We start from the raw sequence: 23,081 nt of genomic DNA, 5'->3' as shown, positions 1-23,081 counted from the left end.
TGTAACTGACCAATTCAGCCTGCAGACCTGCAAACTGGTGTGTGTTTCCAACACCCCTAGCTGAGAAACAGTGGAAGGTGATTTCAAGAGATGAACCAGCCTACAGTCCTGGGAGCCAGAGTTTTCAACCCCAATCTAAGAACCTGGAAAAACAAATGATTCATGGGAGAGAAGCCCCTTTGGCAAGGCCCAGGGAAATGGATATGTGCAAGAGAAAAAAATATTAATAGTAAGAACCCCTGCAATGAAGCTTCAATGCACTTCATCTCCACACCAGAAAACAATGAAGTAATTTACAGAGGGACATTGAACAGAGCTTGCTGACCAAATGCAGAGAACTGAAAACCTTTCGGGGGTGGGGGGAGTAGAGGGGAGCACTGGAAAGAGGTAGATTTGGGGAATCCATCTGTTGAAATAGCTAAAGAAAGGCCAGGCTATATGTAGACAAAGGGAATGCCACTGCCTTATACAGGAAGGCATGCAAACACATGTGTAACTGTATGTGTAACAGAAAGAGCCAACTGCTAGTAATCTATTTCTGTCATCCCTGCTTGCTAGCAGCAATGAAATCATACCAAGTAACTTAGAGACCTATACCTATAGGTATAAGTATCCCAGAAAACAAAGGTTGGGGGCGGGTGTTGTTCTTGGGGTGATCCAGACACCAAGCCCGCTAGCGTGCATAGTAAAGTTTCTCCTTTTCCGAATATTTGATTCTCTGGTCTCATTTGCTGCTTCACTCTATCCCTACATTGTATTGTGTCCTTTGGTATTATCTCTCTTAATTTTTTTCTCATTTTTTATCTTTATTGGGGGGGCTAATGGTTTATAGTTGACAGTAAAATACAGTAGTTTATACATGCGTAACATTTCTCAGTTTTCTACATAACAATCTAACTAACCCCCAGGTCCTCCTTTGTCATTGTGTTCCAAGAACAGGAAACTCTCCTCACCCCACCCCACCCCACCCCATCCCACCCCACCCCAGAGTCTTTTAATTTGGTGCAATACAATTAAAGAAAACTTAATAAAGCATTTTCCTAGCACAATCCATTTTAAGAAGCTATTATGGGTAGGCGAACCTGGAGGTGTCAATACTTTGGTTTTTTTCCCTTTAATCTTTTATTTGTTGATTGAACAGAAACACCCAGAAATCAAGAGAGAAGGGGGAGATAGAGAGGGAGAGGGAGAAAGACAGACAAAAACCTACAGCACTGCTTCACCCATTGTGAAGCTTTCCCACTGCAAGTGGGGACCAGGGACTTGAACCCAGGTCCTTGAACATTGTTAACATGTGCACTCAACTCGATATGCCAACACCTGGTCCTGAGATGTCAACACTTAGAATCTATGTCAAGATTAATCATCTAGATGTGGAAAGTGGCCTTCACTTACAAGCTATTTAAGCTTATTTCACATTTCTTTCAAATTTTAAGGATGTAAGATTTGATCCTAATAATACATGACTGTTTAGGGAAAAGATTCAGTCATTTTCAAGCAGCGGCTAAGTTTTGCATCCAGTGATACATAATTGTAGGGATTCGCTGGTTTTTAATTGTGATTAGTGAGTATTACAGCATAAGTAGGTCAGTTTTCATCTTGAAGAGTTCAGTGCTAAGAGGCTAACATAGTAGGACTGGCTCCCTGAATAAAAGAGCCTATATGGACGGCTGGGAGAAAAAGCTTTGGACTAGTTTTTTTTTTTTTTTTTTTTTTTGGCATAGAGACGGCCAGAAGTAGAGAGGGAGATAGAAACATCTGCAGCACTGCTTCACCAGTTGTGAAGCTTTCCCCCTTGCAGGTGGGGACTGGGACCTTGAACCTTGATCCTTGCACACTGTAACAGGTGCACTCAACCAGGTGCACCACCACCCGCCCCCTGGGCAAGCATTCTTTAAGTCAACCACTTCTAGTCCCGTTACCAACTCTTCAAAAATACAGAGGGTGCGAGATGGGACCATTCCTATTGTTAGCCTCACTGAGACAATAGCGGGGCCCCTATGGGGTTGGGGGCTGAGTGGGTGTGGGAGGATGAGGAGGCTCAAGGGACTTGTTTTACTTTGCTTTGAGGCTGGGTTTCTGGGTTTCATTCATTCCCCCCACACACACACACACACACCAGCACCACCACCACCACCTCCTCCCCGCATCGGGTGGGGAATTGAGAGAGGACCCCTCAGCCGCAGAGGCCTTTACTCAGAGGGCCGGCGGGTCGGGTCGGGGCGCGGCTGGACCAGGCTCTCGGCTCACAGCGCCGCCCTCCCGCAGCCTCCCCTCTGCCCGCAGCCTTGCGGGCGCCACTAGGGCGGGTCGGGCACGTGGGCGCCTCCGTCACACCCACCGCACACACACGCCCTTGCACGCAGCAAGCGCCCGCATCCAGGTTCCAGCCCAGCCCCGAGTCTCCTCTCGGACCCCCGCACAGTCACAGCTGGGATCTGCTCCACCCTGCCCCCGGGCCCGCCATCGGCGAGCAGCCCCCTGGTGCAGGCAGGCAAGCCCCCTGCTGGCCCCCTGGCCCTGCCAGCTGGCTGCGACCCCTGGGTGACTCGGAAGCTGCTAGAAGGCGTCGTATCCAGAAACACTAAGGTAATGACCCTCCCATTGCCAAGGGCACAGCGGGGGTGGGGGAGGGCTTACTGTTAGCCGCTGCGCAGCCCCGGAGCTGGGCCGGGGGTGGGGGGGCGCCGAGGAAGTGAAAAATGAACCCCATGAGGACTCAGGCTGTGTCCAGGGTTTAAGGAAGGGAGGAAGCCCCCCCTCCCCCAACACACACAAACACCCCAAAACTACAGGAGAACGAAGCTCTGCTCCGCACGAGATCCTCCTGCGTCTGCCCCGGGGTCCCGGCACCTGTGCACGGTCGTGGAGGGCGACGCGGCGGCAAATGTGTGCGGGAGAGGGAAGCACTCGGATCAAAACGTGCCGCCATCCTTTCTGTCTACCTGACGCGGAGATTGCCCACAGCATCCCGGGAAGACGAGTCCTGTCCAACCCAAATCTTGGGGTTGGTTGAAGGGCGGGGTCGGACGGGGGCTGGTAGCAGAGTTGAGAGGGTTGGGGCAGAAAGAGGCACTTGGGAATTTCTAGGCGAGTTGAAAGCGAATCCTGGTGCAAATGAACCAAAACTGGCAGATAAGTCTGCCTCATTCCTTATACATTTTGATTGCTTTTGCCACCTCTGATAGGAACTACCGAAGTCGCGATGGGAGCTGGTTTGCTTGTAACCCCACTTGCAAACAAGGCACCTGCAATAAAATGGTTCTGAACGGGTCTTGCATGGTGCCCCAGACACGTGGCTGCGGAACAAAAAGTACAGCTAGTGTATTTCTGCTCTTACTGGAATTGGATAGTGCGGCGGGGCGAGTGCTGGGGGTTGGTGGAGAGGATGCGGGGAACAGGAACCCTGCCCGTGTGAGTGTGTTTTTCACTTGGCTGGTCTGTGCGCAACGCGGGCAAAGGGCGGTTTCCAAAAGCCTTTCAATCCCAGCACATATACAAGCCTATCTCAATAAATACATAAGAATCAAAACGCCCTAGGCGACCCGGGGACTGGTGGGAACCACATGACTGCAGAGACCGGGATTTTTTTCCCCCTTTGGACAATGATGCGACGTTTGTCCGAGGAGAGCAAAGCCCCCAGCCTCATAGCTATGCCTTTCGGGTTTGCTCTCCAGCCACCTCCTCAGCGGGCTGGCGCGGGAGTAAGACGGGGCGGGGCCCGCCCTAGAGCGTGGTGACGTCAGCAGTGTTTGGGTGCTTATGCTAATGAGATCTAGGCTGTTTCCCGGTCATAAAAGTAGTCCCAGTCCTAATCTGCACCTTTGGTGTGTTGCACTGTCAAGAAACAACAAACAGCAGAGGAATGAGGGGTTTGCTTTATACACTGAGTGTGGGCTCCCTCATCCTTATTGTCAAGCCATTTTATGCCTATTAATGTTTGGTTGCTTTTCCAAGACAACAGGAACAATATTTGCTTTAGGATAAAATAATCTCTGGTTTCAACACCCAGAGCATTTTGCCCCACCCAGGCTCATTTCGGCAAGATTGGAGCTGATATATAGACCTCCTTAAGTCCTGGACTCCTTTTACTGAGCTTGCTTATAGTGGTAGGTATAAGCTTTTCTCCCCCCTCCAGGGTTATCACTGCCTGCACTACGAATCCACTGCTTCTGGAGGCCTTTTTTTTTTTTATAAACCAGAGATAAATCGAGAAGGGAGAGGGAGATAGGGAGAGAGACACCTGAAAACCTGCTTCATTGCTTGCAAAGCGACCCCCCTGCAGGTGGGGAAGGGGAGAGGCTCTAACCTATATCCTTGAGCTTCGTTATTATGTATATTTAACCCAGTGCGCCACCACTCGGCCCCAGTGGTAGGTATTTGAGTGCTTGATTATGAGCTCCATTTATCTTGAAGAGTATGTAAATTCATTAAATTCGTCATATTTGATTGGAATCATTTAGTTTGCGTGTGAGTTCCTTTTCTAATCACATGATCAATGACGTATGCATATACGTTTTAATAAAGTATAATATCCAGAAGTTTCACAATTGTATTTTTTGACCATTTTCTTCTTCTTCTAGCGTTTGCCGACCATTTTCTTCCAAGTGAAGAAATTTTTATGGGGAGGAAGCAGAAATTAACATTATTATTTGTTGACAGCAGTAATCTCTCGACAATCTTTCTGATTGCCACATTTTGCATTGCAGACTTAATTACTTACAAATGCATTATTCAAGATGTAGTGTTTTAATATCGTTAAGAAAGATATTTGTGCAGGGGGCTGGGTGGTAGCGCAGCGGGTTAAGCGCACATGACGCGAAACGTAAGGACCTTGTTAAAGTTTCCAGTTCGAGCCCTAGGCTCCTCACCTGCAGAAAAATACCATAAGCGTGGTGGCTTACCAACAACACATTGTTTCTCATGGTTCTGGAGGCATACCCAAAGATCAGGCTAAAGTCGGATTATGTATTTGGTGAAAGCCCATTTCCTGATTCATAGGTGTTACATTCTCTGTGTCCACACATGATTAAAGTAACCCTACTTATGTTTCTGGGGTCTCCTGTTACCCACCTGTGGCACCAACTACTAAATTACATCACCTTCGGGTTAGAATGTCAACATAAGAATGGAGCGGGGTGGGACACACTGTAACTAGTAAAGAGTTTCAAAATCAAATAAAAGCTGTCTGAGATATATTAGTCAAATGAGATGATTTCAGTTATTTACAAAATAGGATAATTATTAAAACCTAAACTCTATAATCATTGATCACAATTCAAGCTTCATTGTGTTCATAATAAAAAATGCTTACCCTAGCATAAAAACGTGGGTGTGAATAGGTAAGAAATTTACATTAATATGGTGATTACCTACTTGAATGTATATACATTACCATGTGCAAATCTAGCTGGGGGGGGGGGCTTCACTAGTGAAGCAGTATCTCTTCCTCTACCTCACTTGTTCCTCTCAAATTCTCTCTATAGCTTAAATAAATTAAATAAATAATTTGTATTATTTTAAGCTCCAGGATTAACATCCAGATAATCAAACAACCATTGAGTTATTAATCTGAAAATATCTTCATGATTATGAAAAGCAACCAACTTTTACTTATCAACTTCTTTTATAGAGTATGTTAATTCCTTCTTACTTTAAACTTGTGCATGATTAGAGGTATTAATACATTATTCAGCAGAGTGGTTTTTTAAAAAAATTTCTTAGCAAATGGCATTTTTGACAAAAATTGATGCATGAAAACATTAAAGGTTACATGACAGCAATCTTTAGGTTTATTTCCAATTTGCCTTATAATTTAAAAGAAGCTGGGGGCTGGGTGGTGGCGCACCTGGTTGAGCGCATGTATTACATTGTGCAAGGACCCAGGTTGGAGCCCCCGTCCCCCACCTGCAGGGGGAAAGATTTGCAGGTGGTGAAGCAGTGCTGCAGGTGTCTCTCTGTCTCTCTCCTTCTCTATCACCCCCTTCCCTCTTGATTTCTGGCTGTCTCTATCCAATAAAGATAATTTAAAAAAAAAATTTTTAAAGAAGCCATATATACTGTTCTGGAAGTATCTGATAACTTTAGATAAATTTATGTGCCTACATGATAATTTTGACCAATGATTGCTGCCTCATAGTTCTCTGCAAATATGTAGTCCTAAAGTCTGGGCTTCGGAATAGCACACTATCACTTGCTATAGGGTAAAGCTGATTTTAGACTTGAAAGTCCCTATTTCCTTTTGATTAATGTGCCTAGGTATCCTTTCACAGAAGACTGATTGTTATCTTTGAATGGATTGCTTAGCCCAGGAACCTTTTCACCTAGATTAAACAGATTAGTCACTGCATTAAAAAAAAAAAAAAAAAAGCAGAGAGAAATAGTCACTCCCATACATTGCTACTGGCAGTGTAAATTGGAGCAACTTTTACAAAGAACCATTTTGGTGGTATTAATTAAAATCAATCAATACATATGACCTTTGATTGCTAGATCTATAAAGTTACTTAAACACTGTAGAAATTATTAGAAACGTTCCAAATACTCTGATTATCATACTACTTAAGAAAATAAAATAAGGGAGTCGGGCTGCAGCACAGCAGGTTAAGCGCAGGTGGTGCAAAGCGCAAGGACTGGTGTAAGGATCCTGGTTCAAGCCCCCAGCTCCCCACCTGCAGGGGAGTCGCATCACAAGCGGTGAAGCAGGTCTGCAGGTGTCTATATTTCTCTCCCCCTCTCTGTCTTCCCCTCCTCTCTCCATTTCTCTCTGACCTATTCAACAACAATGACATCAATGGTGACTACAACAATAAAACAGCAAGGGCAACAAAAGGGAATAAATAAATAATGAAAATTAAAAAAAAAGAAAAGAAAATAGACAGACTATTATATGCAAAAGATTTTGAAGATTTTATTAAGAGGAAGACAAGAGAGAGAATTATGCATATAGTAATAACTGTCTAAAAAATCGTTGGGGGACTGGTAGTGGCTCAACTAGTAGGGCTCAAGCCTTACCACGGCACATCAGATCATCAGGGACAGCACCAAGGGAACTTTAGGATAGAGGAGCTGTGCTCTGGTATCTCTGTATCTGCCTCTCCTTTTTAACTGATGTCCCTCTTCCGCAAAGTATATGGAATAAAATTGCGTGTGTATGTGGGGGGGGGGGTTGTGAGGCAAATTATATTTATGAGGGGCCCTGTATTCATTTCTCCAGCACTGCATTAAAAAGGGAGAAGACAGGTTGGGTTGATTGTGAGGCAATATATACTAACTTGCATATCCATATTAACTTGAATATATACAAAGGTAAGCGGGGAGTTTGGTAAATTATAGGGACAATGGAGGTAATACAGACTGGCTAGGAGAGGAGAATAGGAAAATATTTTTCACTCTATGTCCCTTGACACCACACTGTTGTAAGAATTGCTCAAAATACAGCTAGAAAAGAATAGTAAATAAACTTCTTTGAAAGGCACCAAATAAAATGGAGATTTGGGCTTCATGATTTTTGTGGTGGCGTCTGAATTTACAAGAAGTTAAGTCAATCTTTCACATCAGTAAAATTAAATTAGAGAAGCAGAGGAGACTTAGTGAATTTCCTAGGTTTGGTTATTTCAAAAGAAAAATGCATAATTTTTTTAGTGAGATAACTGAGTTAAAAACATTTTTGAGGGAGTCCAGCGGTAGTGCAGCAGGTTAAGTGCACGTGGCGCGAAGAGCAGGGACCAGCATAAGGATCCCGGTTGGAGACCCTGGCTCCCCACCTGCAGGGAAGTGGCTTCACAGGCAGTGAAGCAGGTCTGCAGGTGTCTATCTTTCTCTCTCCCTCTCTGTCTTCCCCTCCTCTCTCCATTTCTCTCTGTCCTATCCAACGACCACATCAATAACAGCAATAATAATAACCACACAATGATAAAACAAGGGCAACAAAAGGGAAAAAATGGCCTCAAGGAGCAGTGGATTCATGGTGCTGGCACCGAGCCCCAGCAATAAACCTGGAGGCAAAATAATAATAATAATAATATATACATAATTGTACGACATGAACTTTAGACAGTGGTTTAGGACACTGAACCATATTAAAACCAAGTGCTTTAGGGCTACTTTGAAGCAGTGGCTTAGTTGTTGCTAGGAATGTAAGAAAGTGAAGGAGTGAAGTAACCATTAACATTGATAATCTAATTATAATATGTAGTATGGTTCTCTACGATGTTACTACATTAACAGAAAACTGTAAGTGGCACACAAGAATCAGGTTCAAGCCCTTGGTCCCCACCTGCAGGGACTAAGGGCTTGAACAAGTGGTGACACAGAGCTGCAGGTATCTCTATGTCTTTTTCCCTATTTATCTCCCCCTCCCTTCTCAATCTCTATCTCTAGCCAATAATAAATAAATAAAATTTTTAAAAAAGAAGAAGTTGGCTTTGTGTGTGGCTCCAAAGGGAAATCTGGACAGGATGTGATATATTGCAACAAAGCACAGGATACTGGGGAAGTAGGGGGAGAAAAGGGTTTGGGGATCCTGGTACATGATGTGAACATGAACCAATGTTGGGGTGAAACAGAGAGATACCTACCCCAGGGAGGTGAGAAATTGTTTCCAACTGTCAACTGCACTGTACACCTATAAGCCCCCAATAAAATGACATAGAAAGAGAAGAAAATGGGAGTCAGGCGGTAGCGCAGCAAGTTAAGCGCAAGTGGCGCAAAGCGCAAGGACGGCCTAAGGATCCCGGTTCGAGTCCCCGGCTCCCCACCTGCAGGGGAGTCGCTTCACAGGCGGTGAAGCAGGTCTGCAGGTGTCTTTCTCTCCCCCTCTCTGTCTTCCCCTCCTGTCTCCATTTCTGTCCTATCCAACAACAACATCAATAATAATAGCTACAACAATAAAACAAAGGGAATAAATAATAAAATATTTTTTAAAAAAGAGAAGAAAATGTGTGTGACTCTCCTATTTACTTCACCATTTTTATATTTTTTTAAGTTTTTTATTATTATTTATATTTATTCCCTTTTGTTGCCCTTGTTTTATTGTTGTAGTCATTATTGTTGTTATTGATGTTGTCGTTGTTGGATAGGACAGAGAGAAATGGAGAGAGTAGGGGAAGACAGAGAGGGGGAGAGAGAGACAGACACCAGCAGACCTGCTTCACCGCCTGTGAAGCGACACCCTGTAGGTGGGGAGCTGGGGGTCCTTACTTCAATACTTGTGCTTTGCGCCACGTGCGTTTAACCCGCTGCGCTACCGCCCGACTCCCCATTTTTATATTTCAAGACATGTTAAACTCTGACAAGTCCAAAACAATCCTATATTTTTATGCTTTATAGTAAGAGGATGTATCATAAGAATTAATAAATAGTATTCAGTCTTATTAAATATTTATGTCTTTATCATTTTCCACCTCAAATTTTACAGGTGTATACAAAATATTGGAGTGCAGATCCAGGAGCCATAAGAACTTCCACCTTGAAATAAGGATTTATTTTATATGTTCCTTGGTCTTCATATTAATTAACACTTTTAAAAAAAAAGGAATTAACACATTTGCCACAAGGGAATTTTTTTTTTTTTTAAATCATACTACCTGCACTATCCAATGCCTAAGAATAGCAAGGTCATAAAAAGAGAATTAGACAATGAGGTCATTGAATCTGTCAAAGACCTTCTTTCCAATGAAGACTCAGCTGATGATGCCTTTAAGAAGAGCGAACTAATTGTTGATGTCCAAGGAGATAAATACACAGACGATGAAGAAGAATCTGAGGTCAAAGACGAAAGACCAGCTTGGAACAGTAAACGGCACTATATCCTGGCTCAGATTGGATTCTCTGTAGGTTTAGGGAATGTGTGGAGATTCCCATACCTATGTCAGAAGAACGGGGGTGGTAAGTTTTCTTTGTTGAGTAAATTGCAAGTTAAAAACGTCAATAGCTCCTTTTGGTGCTGTAGCCACATTCTTTTAGAAACTGAGTTCAGCCGTGGAACTGGGGAAACTTCTTTGTTGGAAATGTGCTCAGTTTTGTTTTCAGATTAGTTAATTTTTTATTATTATTTACTTTTCCTTTTATTGCCCTTGTTGTTTTATTGTTGTTGATGCCCTCATTGTTGGATAGGACAGAGAGAAATGGAGAGAAGAGGGGAAGGCAGAAAGGGAGAGAGAAAGACAGACACCTGCAGACCTGCTTCACTGCCTGTGAAGCGACTCCCCTGCAGGTGGGGAGCCGGGGCTTGAACCGGGATCATTACTCCAGTCCTTGCGCTTAACCCCCCGACTCCTCTGGATTAGTTAATATTTGTATTTATTTACTATTGGATAGAGACAGAGAAATTCAGAGAAGAGGTAGAAAAAGAGTGGGAAAGAGACAGAGAGACACCTGCAGCCCTGCTTCACCACTCATGAAGTTTTTCCCCTACAGGTGGGGACCAGGAGGCTTGAACCTGGGTCCTTGCACACTATAATGTGTGTGCTTAATTAGGTGTGCCACCACCTGCCCCCCTTCAGATTAGTTTTTCATTGGAGCAGAGGACTTCTTACTGATATTCAAGGAATATTTAAGGGTAAATCCAGTCTCACATTCTTTTGGGGATGCTATAAACATCTCTAAATTACTGAGTTTTGATAAAAACACCACATACCTTTTGCCTGTCAGTTAGTCTCTTTGGATAAACACCTAGTGCTGCTTTTTTTTATTATGAAAATTTTTTATTATCTTTATTTGCATATTGGATAGAGACAGCCAGAAACTGAGAGAGAAAGGGGAGGTAGAGACAGAGACCTGTAGTCCTACTTCACCACTTGTGAAGCTTTCCCCCTGCAGGTGGGGACCAGCGCTTGAACCCAGGTTCTTGTGCATTGTAACATGTGCACTCAGCCAAGTGTGTCACCACCCAGCCCCCTCCCTCCCTTTAAAATTATTTTTTGTTTATTGGCTAGAGACAGCCAGGAATTGACAGAGAAGGGGGAAATAGAGAGGGAGAGAGACAGAGACACCTGCAGCCCTGCGTCGCCACTTGTGAAGCTAAACACCTAGTGTTTCTAATATAAAACATTTTAATTGATTGAAGTTGCTATAAATATATAAAATATATTTGATATTTATTAGTTGCTAAAATAGTTATGACCTTCAAATGCTGACCAGAACTTTGAAGCTTCTAAGAGAAAGTGTGTTAATAGGTAGTTAATACAATACTAGATGTTCTTCTTCCTTACATATTGCACGTACTTGTTTCCCAATTCCTTAGTATTTAGAGAGGATGATCTTGCTTTTTATACTTGTACATATAATTACTGTTTTAAAAAGTAAGGGGAAAAAAACATACAAAAGAATAGATCCTTCAGGTAGAATACAAGTGGTTATGCAAAAAAAGACTTCCATGCTGAGGTTCCAAAGTCCCAGGTTCAATCCCCCTCACCGCCATAAGTCAGAGCTGAGTAGAGATCTGGGAAAGAAAGAAAGAAAGGAAGAAAGAAAGAAAGAAAGAAAGAAAGAAAGAAAGAAAGAAAGAAAGAGATAGAGAGAAAGAAAGAAAGAAGGAAAGAGGTTTTAAAGTACAGCAAAATCAAACTGAGTGTAACTAGTATTTGAGTTCATACTGTTCTTAGCTGTATAAGTGGAGTCTGTTAAAATACTGTGATTTAGTAAATATTCACAACCTCATTTCAGTGCACAAAGGACAGAAAGAATGTCTTGGTATTTGATTCCAGTTTGTGTTAGTTATGTTGACAAGTCAAAGGTAAAGGTTTTGTTTTCAGTGTAATTATAACTTATAAATACAATGAAGTAAGATCACCATTCATAAGTGAAATTTCTTCTTAGTCACTATGAGATGAAAAGTTAAGTCCTGGGGAAGAAAGTACTGTTTGTACTGTAAACAATTAACCCTACAATTAAAAAAAAAAACTCAGGTATCTTGATGATGAAATATATTTAGGATCTTAATTAGTTCAACCAGGCACAAACAAGAGGTTTGTAAACAGTCTTCAAGAAATCCATCTGAGTGGTAGTAATCAGTACAAGCATTTGGGCATGCGTTACACATCACCCTGCTGAAACTGTAAGTACCTCAGCAACTTATTAACATTCGATAAATTATTTATCAAATCAGCTAGGCACTACTCTGCTTTTTGTTTCTCTTTGTTAAAAATACAGGCCCAAAATGGAGTCACTTATTATGTCCCACTAGGACATAATTATAATTCCAAACTACCTGAAGTTTCACCTCTCCCAGAATGTAGTATTATCTGGTCAGTATAGAATTTTCTGGCCAGCACCAGTGAGACAACTATTCCCATTTTCCAAAGGAAGATTAAATAATCTGCCACAAGAGTTTTCCCCATTACCCACCCCCAGGTAGTTAACGTACGCCTGGAATTTCCTCTTTCTAGCTATAAAATTTCCTCTTTCTATCTATAAAATTGCGGGGGGGGGGGCAGGCGATGGCGCATCTGGTTGAATGCACACATTATAGTGTGCAAGGACCTGGGTTTAAGCCCCTCGTCCCCACCTGCAGGGGGAAAGTTTCACAAGCGGTGAAGCAAGGCTGCAGATGTCTCTTTGTCTCTCCCCCCTCTACCTCCCTCTCCCCTCTCAATTTCTCTCTGTCTCTATCCAATAATTAATGTATTAAAAATAAATAAGATTTTAAAAGTAATAATAATAAAATAAAATTGTATGTGCTGCTTTTTGGAGCCCTCTTTTAGTTGCTAGGTGGAAGGATGTTCAGCTCACAGATCCTGCAAGTAAATCTACTTGATGTTTAAATTTGTTTGGTTGGGTTTTGGTTACTTAGCTTTACAAATCATTCCATTGGTCAAAACTGGTAGAAGATAGATTCTAATTTTTAGCTCTTTCACCTTGTAAGTCTTACTATCCATGTTATTAAGGGGGGAGGTTGTTTTGCATGTAAAAGTTAGATCACTTTCCATTTAATATAGTCTCATGGGGGAGGCTCTAAATAATCTCAAATTTAATAATAATATTATTTGGACATCTAACAAGAGTCAAAATGCCCTTTCTAGGCTCCTCTGGTTACCAATATTAGAGAGTGGTGTTGCACTGAATTATAATTTTGATAATCATTTTTCATAAGTTTAATGTTCTTCTACATGACATACCCTTTGTAGAAAAGCCTGAAAATCAACCATAACTAGAGATTTTCTGTCAACCATTGTATTAAAGGAAAGCCTTTTACTTAATTTAACATTTTATATATATATATATATATATATATACATATATACATATATATATGTATGTATATATGATTGATTTAATAATGATCGACAAGACTGTAGGATAAGAGGGGTACAACTCCACTCAATTCCCACCACCAGAGTTCCATATCCCGTCCCCTCCCTCGATAGCTTTCCTATTCTTTATCCCTCTGTGAGTAAGGACCCAGGATCATTATGGAGTGCAGAAGGTGGAAGGTCTGATTCTGTAATTGCTTCCCCGCTGAACCTGGGTGTTGGCCAGTCGATCCATACTCCCAGCCTGTTTCTAGCTTTCCCTAGTGGGGCAGAGCTCTGGAGAGCACATTCTTAATACTAATTATCCCAGAGATAGATACTGAGATAGTTTGAAGAAATGCATTAATATTTGCTTATTGAGCAGAGAAACTACTGGCACAATCTGAATAATTTCCAAAATATACTTAATACCATTAAACACTGTTTTTCTTAATTGCCACCAAGGTTATTGCTGGGGGTCACTGCTGGCATAATGAATCCATCGTTCCCATTGGTCATTTTTTCTTTTTTAATTTAATTTTTTTTATCGGATAGGGCAGTGAGAAATTGAGAGAAGACAGAAGGAGGGCGAGATAGGGAGAAAGACACCTATAGACCTGCTTCAAGTCTATTCAAGTCTAGTGAGACACCCCCCCTACAGGTGAGGAACGGAGGCTCAGGTATGGGGCTTTGTATATGGTAGTACCATTAAGCACTTTTTAAAACATAATAAATGGACTTTTATGCTCTGCAGTTACCAATTCAATCCCCAGCACCACCATAAACCAGAGCTTTGAGGGGAGGGGGAGAGGAATTAGCTCTTGACCCACTTGACAGTATCTGGCCAGCTAAAACCCTAGGGGAAAAATTCAAATGTAGAAAGTCCTTCTTAGAGGTTATTTAATGACTAATTCACATCTGTATTCTCTTTCAGAAATGATAACAGGCTTCACATTCAACTCTTCTTAATCCCTAGAGTCAATTATTAACATTGGCAAGCTATTCAGGGCATTTTTAAAGAGCTAATCATATGCCTTAATTTGAGATTTACCGAAAAAATTATCATTTTTTTAATTATCATTTTTAAGTGTGGAAACTTTACTACAAGGGTAATATGGACAAAAAATATGTAAATAAGATGTCCAAGCCTTTGAAAGCTAACATGAAAAAATAATTATAACCAATTCCTTTTATTGAAAATTGAGTTATTTGAAGTAGTGCTGCAGATGTATCTCTTTCTCTCTCTCTCTTCCTTCCATTCTACCTCCCTTCCTGATTTCTCTGTATCTGTCCAGTAAATAAATTTGAGTTATTAATTTTTAAATAAAAAATACTAAAGTAATGCACTAATATCCTTTTTTTAAAAAAACCATATACATGTTTTAATCAGAAACTAACAGGCAACATTTAGGTACTACAAAGTTTAAAGTATTACAAGTCTCTTTAAAGTCCATCATATTTGTAGCATATAAAAGTTGTATGTTATGACGTAATCAGAAATAGTTTACTCTCTAATATGACTATTAAAAATAATATGTTCTTGTCTTTGTAGGTGCATATCTCGTGCCATATTTTATACTCCTAATGGTAATAGGCATTCCCCTTTACTTCCTGGAACTTGCTGTGGGTCAAAAAATACGGCGAGGTAGCATTGGTGTATGGAACTACATAAGCCCCAAACTGGGCGGGATTGGATTTTCCAGTTTAATAGTAAGTTTCTCGATATACACATACATCTATTTCATTTATTTATTTAAGCAATTTTGCAGGCTCTGTGCCTGCAAAATTCCTCCACTCCCAGTGGAGAGAAAGAGAAAAGAAAAAAAGAGAGCAAGAAAAGAAAAAGACAGTACAGCACAGCTCCACTGTTCTGAAAACTTCCCTGTGCAGGGTCCTCCTGTGTGGTGGTGGCGGCTTAACCTGAGTGCTTGAGCTTTGTAAAGTGTGTGCTCTAAGAGGTAATCCATCTCCCGCCCCCATCTGTTTTACTAATTTTATTTCTTTATTTATTTATGAGAGAGAGAAAACCAGAGTACTATCATCACTCTGACACAGTCAGTGGTGGGGATCAAACCGGAACTCTCCTACATGCAAGTCTAGTTCTCTACCCACTGTGCTACTTCCCAGGCCATAGCACACTATGATTTTGACAGGTTCTGTAATTAATATAGCTTTCATTTAAATGGAATCTTTGATCATGGGCACTACTACACAAAACAAGATGGAAATATTGCTGCTGTTCAATCTTAATAAAGCATGTTATAAGACCTCTAAGAGATAATGCCTTGGGGTGATACATGTTACAATGTGCAGGGACCCAGATTCAAGTCCCTGGTCTCCACCCGCAGGGGGAACCTTTGGCAAGTGGTAACACAGTGCTGCAGGTATCTTTGTCTCTCTCCCTTTCTATCACCCCTTCCCTCTTGATTGCTGGTTATCTTTATCCTATAAATAAAGATTTAAAAGATTTTTAGGGAGTCGGGCGGTGGCACAGTGGGTTAAGCGCACGTGGTGCAAAGTGCAGGGACCCGCCTAAGGATCCCGGTTCAAGCCCCCGGCTCCCCACCTGCAGGGGAGTCGCTTCATGGGCGGTGAAGCAGGTCTGCAGGTGTCTATCTTTCTCTCCCCCTCTCTCTCTGTCTTCCCCTCCTCTCTCCATTTCTCTCTGTCTATCCAACAACAAAGCAACGTCAACAATGGCAATAATAACCGCAACGAGGCTGCAACAACTAGGGCAACAAAAAGGGGGGAAAATGGCCTCCAGGAGCGGTGGATTCATGGTGCAGGCACGGAGCCCAGCAATAACCCTGGAGGAAAAAAAAAAGATTTTTAAAGAGATAATACCTTTTAAGGAAAGATGTTCTAAATAAAAACAAATGGGGGACAATTTTTGAGTGATCAGTGGATTTTGTTCAAGGGGGTTAGTATCATCTTGTTGTTTTACATTGCAGGTGTGTTTCCTTGTGGCTCTCTACTACAATGTCGTCATTGGCTGGAGTCTTTTTTACTTTTCTCAGTCTTTTCAGAACCCTCTACCTTGGGATCAATGTCCTTTGGTGAAAAATGCTTCACACACATGTAAGACCTATATAATAAAGGGGTTTTTTTGTATTTAATGGTTATAAAGTCGGTAAAGAGTCGGGCGGTAGCACAGCGGGTTAAGCGCAGGTGGCGCTAAGCATAAGGACCAGCGGAAGGATCCCAGTCCGAGCCCCCGGCTCCCCACCTGCAGGGGAGTCACTTCACAGGCGGTGAAGCAGGTCTGCAGGTGTCTGTCTTTCTCTCCCCCTCTCTGTCTTCCCCTCCTCTCTCCATTTCTCTCTGTCCTATCCAACAACAATGACATCAATCATAACTACAACAACAAAACAACAAGGGCAACAAAAGGAATAAATAAATAAATTTTTTTTTAAGTTGGTAAAGGCAGGAGCTTTTAATATTTCTTCTTTCTTCTTAAAATAGTGTGGGCCAGTATTTTTTAAATTTCTATGATCTCAAACTTTCAGAATTAATAAAGCATTCCGACCTTCCTTTAAAACAATGTGATTTTGCTAGCTCTCTTTAGGTTTTCCACTAAGACCTAAGAGTTTAGAGCAAAGGATTATAGCCCCCCCCCTGTTAACTTTGACACTCTTCTGTACCTGTCTCTTGTTTCCTTGTGTTTTCATTAAAACAAAAAAAAGTCAACAAAGAAGAATATCAAGTAATGGCTTTGGTTCTACTGTTTCAGTTCTACTATCATTTATTTTTATGTCTTATATATAGATATACCCTGATGTGTTAAGTACAATTCCTAGGGCTAGGCAGTGATATATTGAGTAACACACATATTACCATGTGCAAGGACCTGGGTTCAAGCCCCCACTCCCCACCTGCAAAAGGAAAGCTTCACTAACAGTAAAACAGGTTTGCAGGTATCTTTTTCTTCCTTCCTCTCATTCTCTCTCTTCCCTCTCAACTTCCCTCTGTCCTACTGAATAAAAAAAGAAAGAAAGAAATGAAGGAGAAAAGAAAAGAAAAATGGCCACCAGGAGCAGCGGATTCATCCGTGCAGACACTAAAGCCCAGCAGACAACCTGGCGGCAATAAAAAAAAAAATTCTAAAAAGAACAATTCCTTTTAGTAGCTGTGTTGTGTAATACAGTGTAATTCACGTTAGGACTTCAGAGTTTTCTGGCAAACACATTTCATAAAAGTAAAAAGAAACAGCTGAGATCTCTTATGAAATCCAGTCTCTGCCAGACATTATCATCTCAACATACAATTAATATGGTTTTATTAATGTTTCATATAATTCATATGTTTCTCGAAATGTCCAGAATCTGGTATTTTATATTTAGATACATGTCATATTGACTGTACTAGGAAGCGCATCAGATAATCCTGGGAATGGGAGGGGTGATAAACCTGATCTATCTTAATTACTTTGATAAGAAGTTCTTTTTTAAAAAAATTTTTTATATTTATTTGTGTTCCCTTGTTTGTTTTTTGTTGTTGTTGTTGTTGTTATTGATGTTGTCGTTTTTGGATAGGACAGCGAGAAATGGTGAGAGGAGGGAAAGACAGAGGGGGGAGAGAAAGAAAGACATCTGCAGACCTGCTTCACCACCTGTGAAGCGACTCCCCTACAGGTGGGGAGCCAGGGGCTCAAACCCGGATCCTTACGCGGGTCCTTGCGCTTTGCGCCACCTGCGCTTAACCCGCTGACTCCCGACAAGAAGTTCTATATATCCCATTGAAGAAAAGATGTTAAGTGAGATAGATCCAAACAGTAAGATTAACCTCACTCAAAGGTGGAATTTAAAAAACAAGGACAGAAAGTGGAAACACGAAGTAAAACTTGGACAGGCTTCAGTATATCGCATTAAGCAAAGGATTCTGGGGGCAAGGGGAGGTCCTGATGCATGATGGTGGAAAAGGACTTACGTCAGAGGTGGTACTATTCTGCAGGCACCTGTCATGGGGAGATAAGAAACTGTACTCATGTGTCAGCAACCATACTGTACACCCCCTCCCAGTAAAATGTAAAAAAGCATATGTCCCCATTTCATAAGAGCAGTTAGGAATATCAGAGAGTATGTAGGCCTGTTTATTCAGTGCAAACAGAAATGTTGCCATAGACTGCTTTTCTAGGAAATACTAAGACTTCGATGTTCACACTTAGCTGGAAAAAGAAAGTCTCCTTACCCTGGATAGTCTGAAATGGTTGACTTATCTCTCTTTCCACAGTTGTCGAACCAGAATGTGAGAAAAGTTCTGCCACCACGTATTACTGGTACAGAAAAGCGCTGAATATTTCCAGCTCCATTTCTGAGGGCGGGGGCTTACAATGGAAGATGGGCCTCTGCTTGCTGGTTGCCTGGGTCTTGGTTTGCTCGGCTATGGTCAAAGGCATTCAGTCCTGTGGAAAAGTTAGTATGCCAGAGCCCTTCCTGATTCTGCTCAGCACCATTCCTGGGTACTATGATCCCCTCAAGCTCTGCTGTAAATTTCCGTGGGCAAACCTTCAGTCTGGGTGTCAAAGACTGGTAGAGGTGGGATTTGAACAAAATGTGCTTAAAGAGAAGATATATATATTCTACTTTTTACCTGGCCTTGCCCTTTCCGTGTCTATCACTAGGCTCCTCGTCCACTATATACCTGCCTTTCCTTAACAAGAAAGACATGGATAAACCCTTTAAGCGACAACTCAAGACCTCAGTCTCGATTGCCTTCTCCCATCTTCATCAATCAAGCTCGTTACAATGACAGTACATAATACAACAGTGACCTAAAACAACAAAAGTGGGAATCTGTTCATTCTAATAGGATGGCTCTATGAATTATATTAGTAGCATTCTTAATCAGTACAAAAAAACAGTCACCGTCAAAGTATAGAACATATTAACTATTAAAAAATATAGTCTGACTCAACCTGTGTTTATTTTTCACTTTCTTTGCAGATCATATATATTAGTTCTCTGCTCCCATTTGTGGTCCTTTTCTGCTTCCTAGTCAGAGCACTTCTTTTAAACGGCTCAGTTGATGGTATCCGTCACATGTTTACCCCCAAGGTATGTACTGCATTTTTTAAATATTTGTTTATTTATTCCTTTTTGTTGCCCTTGTTTTTTATTGTTGTTGTTATTGATATCATCGATGTTGGATAGGACAGAGAGAAATGGAGAGAGGAGGGGAAGGCAGAGAGGAGGAGAGAAAGATAGACACCTGCAGACCTGCTTCACCACCTGTAAAGAGACTCCCCTGCAGGTGGGGAGCCTGGAACTCGAACCGGGATCCTTACTCCGGTCCTTGTGCTTTGTGCCACATGCACTTAACCCGCTGTGCTACCGCCTGACTCCCTGTACTGCATTTCTATGTAAGGTTCATAATCATGACCAATGATGATTCTTGCTGTGATATTCCCACAGATTTAAGGAATGATAATTGTTCTAATTATGGACACTAGACTTGTAAATTATAGTTGATATGTTTACTAACACAGAGAAACCAGAACTTTTTTATATGTCTGTGATTATATCCATCCAATTCTGAAATGTCACAATCTAATTCTATGTACTTATTTTTGGATAGGGAAAGAGCGAGAAAGAAGTCAAGAGGGAAGAAGAAGATAGAGAGGGAGTAAGAGAGAGACCTACAGCAGTGCTTCACTGCTTGTAAAGCTTTCCTCATGTAGATGGGGGCTGGGGGATTGAACCTGGATCCTTGTACTCTGTACTTGTGCACCACCACCTGATCCCCTACATTTTAATTTTAGACTACCATTTGTCTTATATATTTTCATAAGCATCAGCATCATTTTTATATATTTGTAACCCAGTTGGTGGCATTGAGAATAAAGATTATGATTTGTTAAAGTGAAAATTTATAAATGCGAGGAGAAGATAAAATATTAGGACTGGGGAGATAGCATAATGGTTATGCAAACGAAAGACTTTTGTGCCTCTGTTCTGTCCCCAGCACTACCATAAGCCAGAGCTGAGCATTGCTCTGCTCTTTCTCTCACCAAAAAGCATGAAAAGAAGATAAAATATTAAACATTATTTTGTGTGAAGAGACTATCACTGGATTTAAAAAACTATTTTTTGTAATATACTGACTTCCAATTTTAAAAAAATATTTTATTGGAGGGATTAAGAATTTATGGTAAATATAGTTGTTGGTACATATATAAATTTTCTCAGTTTTCTGCGAAACACTCCCACCCCCCAGCTGAGGGCTTCCTCCACAACACATACCAGGACCTGAAAACCTGGTGCATGGCGTCCAATTTTTACACTGGTAAATGCTTACAACTTTGTGATCTTTAGTCTTTTTCCTGCTCCATTTCACTAGTGTTACATGTGTCTTTTGCCAGAGAAAAAAATGAACAGGATATTGGGCAGTAGTGGAGAGCGGGTTAAGCAGAGGTGGCGCAAAGTGCAAGGACCGGCCTAAGGATCCCGGTTCAAGTCCCCAGCTCCCCACCTGCAGGGGAGTCACTTCACAGGTGGTGAAGCAGGTCTGCAGGTGTCTCTCTTTATCTCCCCCTCTCTGTCTTCCCCTCCTCTCTCCATTTCTCTCTGTCCTATCCAACAACGATGACAACATCAATAACAACAATAATAATAACTACAACAATTTTTTTAAATGGGCGAATAAAACAAAGGGGAATAAATAAATTTTTTTTAAATGATGGACAAACTAACTTGCATAGCGTCTCAGGTACTTCACATATTCCCCCCAAACTCTGTGTACTCAGGAGAAGAATCCAGCTGCACTTTAAAACCCTGTCTTAAAGAAAATTAACATCTGGGCTGTGTGGTGGTGCACTGGGTTGAGTGCACATGTTACAGTGCACAAGGACCCAGGTTTGAGCCCCCAGTCCCCACCTGCAGGGGGAAAGCTTTGCGAGTGGTGAAGCAGTGTTGCAAGTGTCTCTCTGTCTCTCTCCCTCTCTATCTCCTCCTTCCCTCAAGATGTCTGGCTGTCTCTATCTAATAAATAAATAAATATAATTAAGTTGTTTAATCTCCTTATTTAAAAAAATAAAATTCAGTTAACATCTACTTTGTTTGGAGATGTTTTGGGTTTTGGAATGACATTTATAGTAGTGAATCTGGGGAGTTGTGGAATTTATGAATGCATATACATGTCAGGGGAATTCTCACTGGGCTCCCCTTATACCCTGCCACTCAGCTTAGTGCTGTACTCAATGCTGGGCACACTGAACCTGCTGAAATTAATACTTGTGAACTATTATTAGCTTGATCTGGCAGAAAACAAAAATTCATTTTGAGATATGTATATATATATATATTTCCTCAAAATGAAGTTTTTCATTATGCATTTGCTAATATTGTTCTAGATACACACTGAACAGAATTTCCTCAAAATAAAGTTTTTCATTATGCATTTGCTAATATTGTTCTAGATACACACTGAACAGAATTTCAAAAAAAAAAAAAAAAAGTTCATAAACTGTCACTTCAATCAGCAGAAGACAGCCCCTTTCCTGGATCTCTTTATCTCTCCTGGATGGTAGCTGCCTTTATTCATTCTCTAGTAGCAAAAATGCTGACATTGCTATCTTGTTTTTTCTTAGCCCACCTGCACATAAGCTCTCAGGTCAGGCAAAAATTGGGCCCCATGGAACATACCTAAAAAAAGACTTCCTAGCTTCTTTCCACCCGAAGATCCCTAATTTCATTTGCTATATTTCTACCCTTTGTTTCATGCTAATTAAACAATTTTTCCTGCTCTTTATCTCATCACCTCTCAGCTACCAAATTCTAACAGGCCCAAGACACATGTAAGCTACGGAGACACAGCAAGAAAGAAAACTAAAGGTTACAGAGTTCTAAAAATTTACCAGTGAGGGTGGGGGTAGATAGCATAATGGTTATGCAAAGAGACTCTCATGCCTCCAAAGTCCCAGGCTTTGAGGTTCCAAAGTCGCAGGTTCAATCTCCCACACCTCCATACACCATACCAGAGCTGAGCAGTGCTCTGGTAACAAACAAATAGAAATTTACCAATGTGAAAATTGGAAGTCATACACCATGCACATGCTACTATGATTCCAATCTGACTTCCCTGGGCAGCCAACCTCATTAATGTGTTCAGAAGTCTCACCTCTCCAGAACCCTACCCGACTAGAGAAAGATAGAAACAGCCTGGGGGTGTGGATAGACCTGTCATTGTCCATGTCCAGAGGAGAAGCAATTACAGAAGCCAGACCTCCCACCTCCTGCACCCCATAGTGATCCTGGGTCCATACTCCCAGAGCGATAAGAACAGGGAAACTTCCAATGGAAGGGATGGGACACAGAATTCTGGTGGTGGGAACTGGGAATATGGACCAAAATTCTTTTTGGGGTGCAGAAGGTGGGAGTTCTGGCTTCTGTAATTGCTTCTCTGCTGGACTTGGGTGTTGGCAGGACCTAAAATCTCTCTTTTTTTTTTTTTCAGGTTTGTAAATCTTTTATTTTAAGAAAACAAACAGCCCAGTATCATTTTATTTCAAGAATTATCACAAATTATTCAAGATTTAGTTGCAATGAGATAAATTAAACATGCTTGTGGTTTAGAGATGATGGATCTTTGAAAAGTTAAATAAGCTTACTAACCTCTCAATCTTTTATAGTTTAATTTTCTTATTATCAAGTGTTTTATGACTAATTTAATCACTGAACAATCTATTAAAGCGCATATGTTACAACTGTAGGATATGAATTTAAGGGTTAAGACTGGGGAATGGACTGATCAGAGCAGAAAGTAATCAAAACATTAAGCCTTTTTTTCTTAAACAAGGCAAGTGTTCTGAGTGGTACAACCTATCTTATTTCACAGATAGTGGAGACCTTTGCC

At 41.3% G+C, this 23,081-nt stretch overlaps 1 protein-coding gene across 2 annotated transcripts in view; it reads left to right on the top strand.

The window, feature by feature from the left end:
* The first annotated feature begins 2,318 nt into the window (after nt 1-2,318).
* Nucleotides 2,319-23,081, top strand: part of SLC6A15 (solute carrier family 6 member 15) — a 36,446-nt gene continuing 15,683 nt past the window's right edge. The window contains exons 1-6 of one of the 2 annotated variants that reach the window (XM_060195494.1): nt 2,319-2,589; nt 9,419-9,888; nt 14,785-14,942; nt 16,184-16,310; nt 18,462-18,643; nt 19,175-19,285. In XM_060195494.1, coding sequence (XP_060051477.1) covers nt 9,600-9,888; nt 14,785-14,942; nt 16,184-16,310; nt 18,462-18,643; nt 19,175-19,285 — 867 coding nt within the window. In that variant the 5' untranslated portion in view covers nt 2,319-2,589; nt 9,419-9,599. The remainder of the gene's footprint in view (nt 2,590-9,418; nt 9,889-14,784; nt 14,943-16,183; nt 16,311-18,461; nt 18,644-19,174; nt 19,286-23,081) is intronic. The other variant, XM_060195493.1, reaches the window with a different exon arrangement.

This window comes from Erinaceus europaeus, chromosome 7, assembly GCF_950295315.1.
Source record: "Erinaceus europaeus chromosome 7, mEriEur2.1, whole genome shotgun sequence".
Taxonomy (NCBI): Eukaryota; Metazoa; Chordata; class Mammalia; order Eulipotyphla; family Erinaceidae; genus Erinaceus; species Erinaceus europaeus.
The sequence above is the reverse complement of the archived record's forward strand: the minus strand, read 5'-3'. Positions and strand labels throughout refer to the sequence as shown.